The sequence below is a fragment of the Vombatus ursinus genome, unplaced genomic scaffold (assembly GCF_900497805.2).
Source record: "Vombatus ursinus unplaced genomic scaffold, bare-nosed wombat genome assembly UNPS02014948.1, whole genome shotgun sequence".
NCBI lineage: Eukaryota > Metazoa > Chordata > Mammalia > Diprotodontia > Vombatidae > Vombatus > Vombatus ursinus.
This window is the reverse complement of record NW_020954726.1, coordinates 35,630-37,967: the sequence shown is the minus strand read 5'-3', so window position 1 is coordinate 37,967 and position 2,338 is coordinate 35,630. Positions and strand designations below refer to the sequence as shown.

Below are 2,338 nucleotides of genomic sequence, written 5' to 3'. Positions count from 1 at the left end.
TCTAAGGTTCCTTTCAGCTCTCAATTCATCTCTTAGCAAAGAGGTGCTGGCATACATTTTCAGACATGGGCAACATGTTGATTTGTTTTGTTTGACTCTACTTATCACAAGGGAGGGCTTGGGATTCAATGCTATGGAGGGGATTGTGGCAGGGGAGGGAACAGTAGGTAGTGAGAGAGAAGTAGAAAAAAAGGGCATCACTAAAATATTTTTAAATGTATAGAAGAAAAAAAATTTTCCTGAAAGATAATGAGCAGGGCAATTTTGTTACTACCTTGTTAAAATTAATAGCCCCTCTAAGAATAACTATGTGAAAAAGGTACATTTGGATTCAAGATTTGACATACATTTTTGTTCTTTGTATATGAAAATGTTTGTATTTGTTGACTGTTGTTGAGTTCATAATAAAAACATTTAGAAAATAAATGAAATCCTATGGTTCTACAGTTTTTTATGCCGTTGTATCTTCTTTCCAGACCATGCGATCCTTCCTGGTCCTCATCCTCTTGGGAGGAATAGTCTGCAGTTTCCATGGTAAGTCTTTATCCCTCCTCCTTGGATTCTGGTCAAGGCATCTTATTCTGCCCACCTTCCCACTCTCACCCATCCACAGTGCAACATGAGGACCGAGGAAAACTTGGAATTCAACTCAAACAAACATCTAATAAGTGCCTACTACGTGCACTCTCTCTGCCTACCCTCCAAGGCTCTCTGTCAGGCACAAAAATGAAACAGTCCCTGCCCTCAAGGAGCTTACATTCTACTGCTATTGACTTCTTCCTTGAATCTCTCAGACCTCTCTGTTGAGCTTATCCTGGGCACTTGAAGCATTTTCCAACTTGCGTTTTAGGGATCGGTGGGCATGTCTCTTCCCCTCCTGCTTGACTGTAAGTTCCTTAAAGGCAAAGAACATATGCTGTTTCATCACTGCATCTACTTCAGTGTGTTAAATGGGATGGAATGCAATTGAGCTCAGAGGGTTTCTTGAATGTTTTTTAGTATAAGGACACTTTTTGGTGTTTCAAGAAATATCCTAGATGCCTCATGATAGTAGCTGTACCATATAATGATAAAATAAAGCATGGTGAGACTCTGACCCTTTTCTATAACTCTTCAGCCCACCCATCCTACCCACATACACCTCACACACACACACACACACACACACACACACACAGCCCCTGGCCCACAGTTTGAGAACCATTGCTCTAAGATAAGCAGGCATGTGGATAAAGTACTAGACTTGGAATCAGCAACACCTAAAGGCTATCTCTGATATTAATTGGCTCTGTGACCCTGGTCAGGTTACTTAACCACCACCAACCTTAATGTCCCCATCTGTAAAATGAAGATAATAACACTTACTCCCAAGGTTATTGTGACAATGAAATGGGATAATATCTGGAAAATGACTTGCACAGCACTATACGAATGCTGGCTGTTATTATTATTGCAAGTTTCAAAAGTCATGTGTAGGACATCAGAGTCTCTAAGCTATTCCAGGAACAGGATAGATCAAGAGATGATAATAATTTTTTAAAAAATGGTAATGTCCTGAAGTAGAGTGATATAGAAGAAAGACTGTTAGACCAGCAATCAGGAAGACAAAGATCCCTGGCAAGTCATTTCAATTTGATAGCTTTTTATTTCAACTATATGTGCGTACTTACCCTTTCTGAGCTTTGCTTTGTTCATCTGTAAAATAAATGCATGGAACTCAGTAATGTCCAAGATGATTTCTGGCTATTTAAGCCTATGTTCTAAAAATTGTTGTGGTTGTTCAGTTGTTTCTGTCTCTTTGTGACCCCATTTGGGGTTTTCTTGGCAAGGATAGTGGAGTGGTTTTCCATTTCCTTCTCCAGCTTATTTGACAGAAGAGGAAACTGAGGCAAACAAGGTTAAGTGACTTGCCTCTGATCACATAGCTTAGTGAGTGTCTGAGACTAGATTTAACAGGTCTTCCTGACTCCAGGCCCAGCACTCTGTGCACTCTGGTGCCATCCAGCTGCCCCATATTCTAAAATACCATGACTCTATTATCTCAGGGACTATCTGGTAGTAGCTTCACATCATATTCCTTCCCTTCTCACCCTACTTGGCTCTTCTTTGTCATAGTTTCTAATATTTCTCTGAGCTTAAGGAGGGAAAGTCTCAGCCTCTCAATACCCCACAACCAGGGTCCTCTGACCCAGAGACAAGAAGGGCTGTTTGAACTGAACCAAATGGCTCTGCAACGTACAATGAAGTTGGTCCTGTAACGACCCTATAACCTTCCACTACACAGCTTTGTAATGAAGTAGATAGAGTACCAGGCCTGGAATCAGGAGGATCTGAATTC

The 2,338-nt window shown here is 40.8% G+C and overlaps 1 protein-coding gene across 1 annotated transcript in view; it reads left to right on the top strand.

Annotated features, from left to right (window-relative positions):
- The first annotated feature begins 479 nt into the window (after positions 1 to 479).
- The window catches only part of ZG16B (zymogen granule protein 16B), an 11,018-nt gene continuing 9,159 nt past the window's right edge, over positions 480 to 2,338 (top strand). The window contains exon 1 of the mRNA XM_027845048.1: positions 480 to 534. Coding sequence (XP_027700849.1) covers positions 480 to 534 — 55 coding nt within the window. The remainder of the gene's footprint in view (positions 535 to 2,338) is intronic.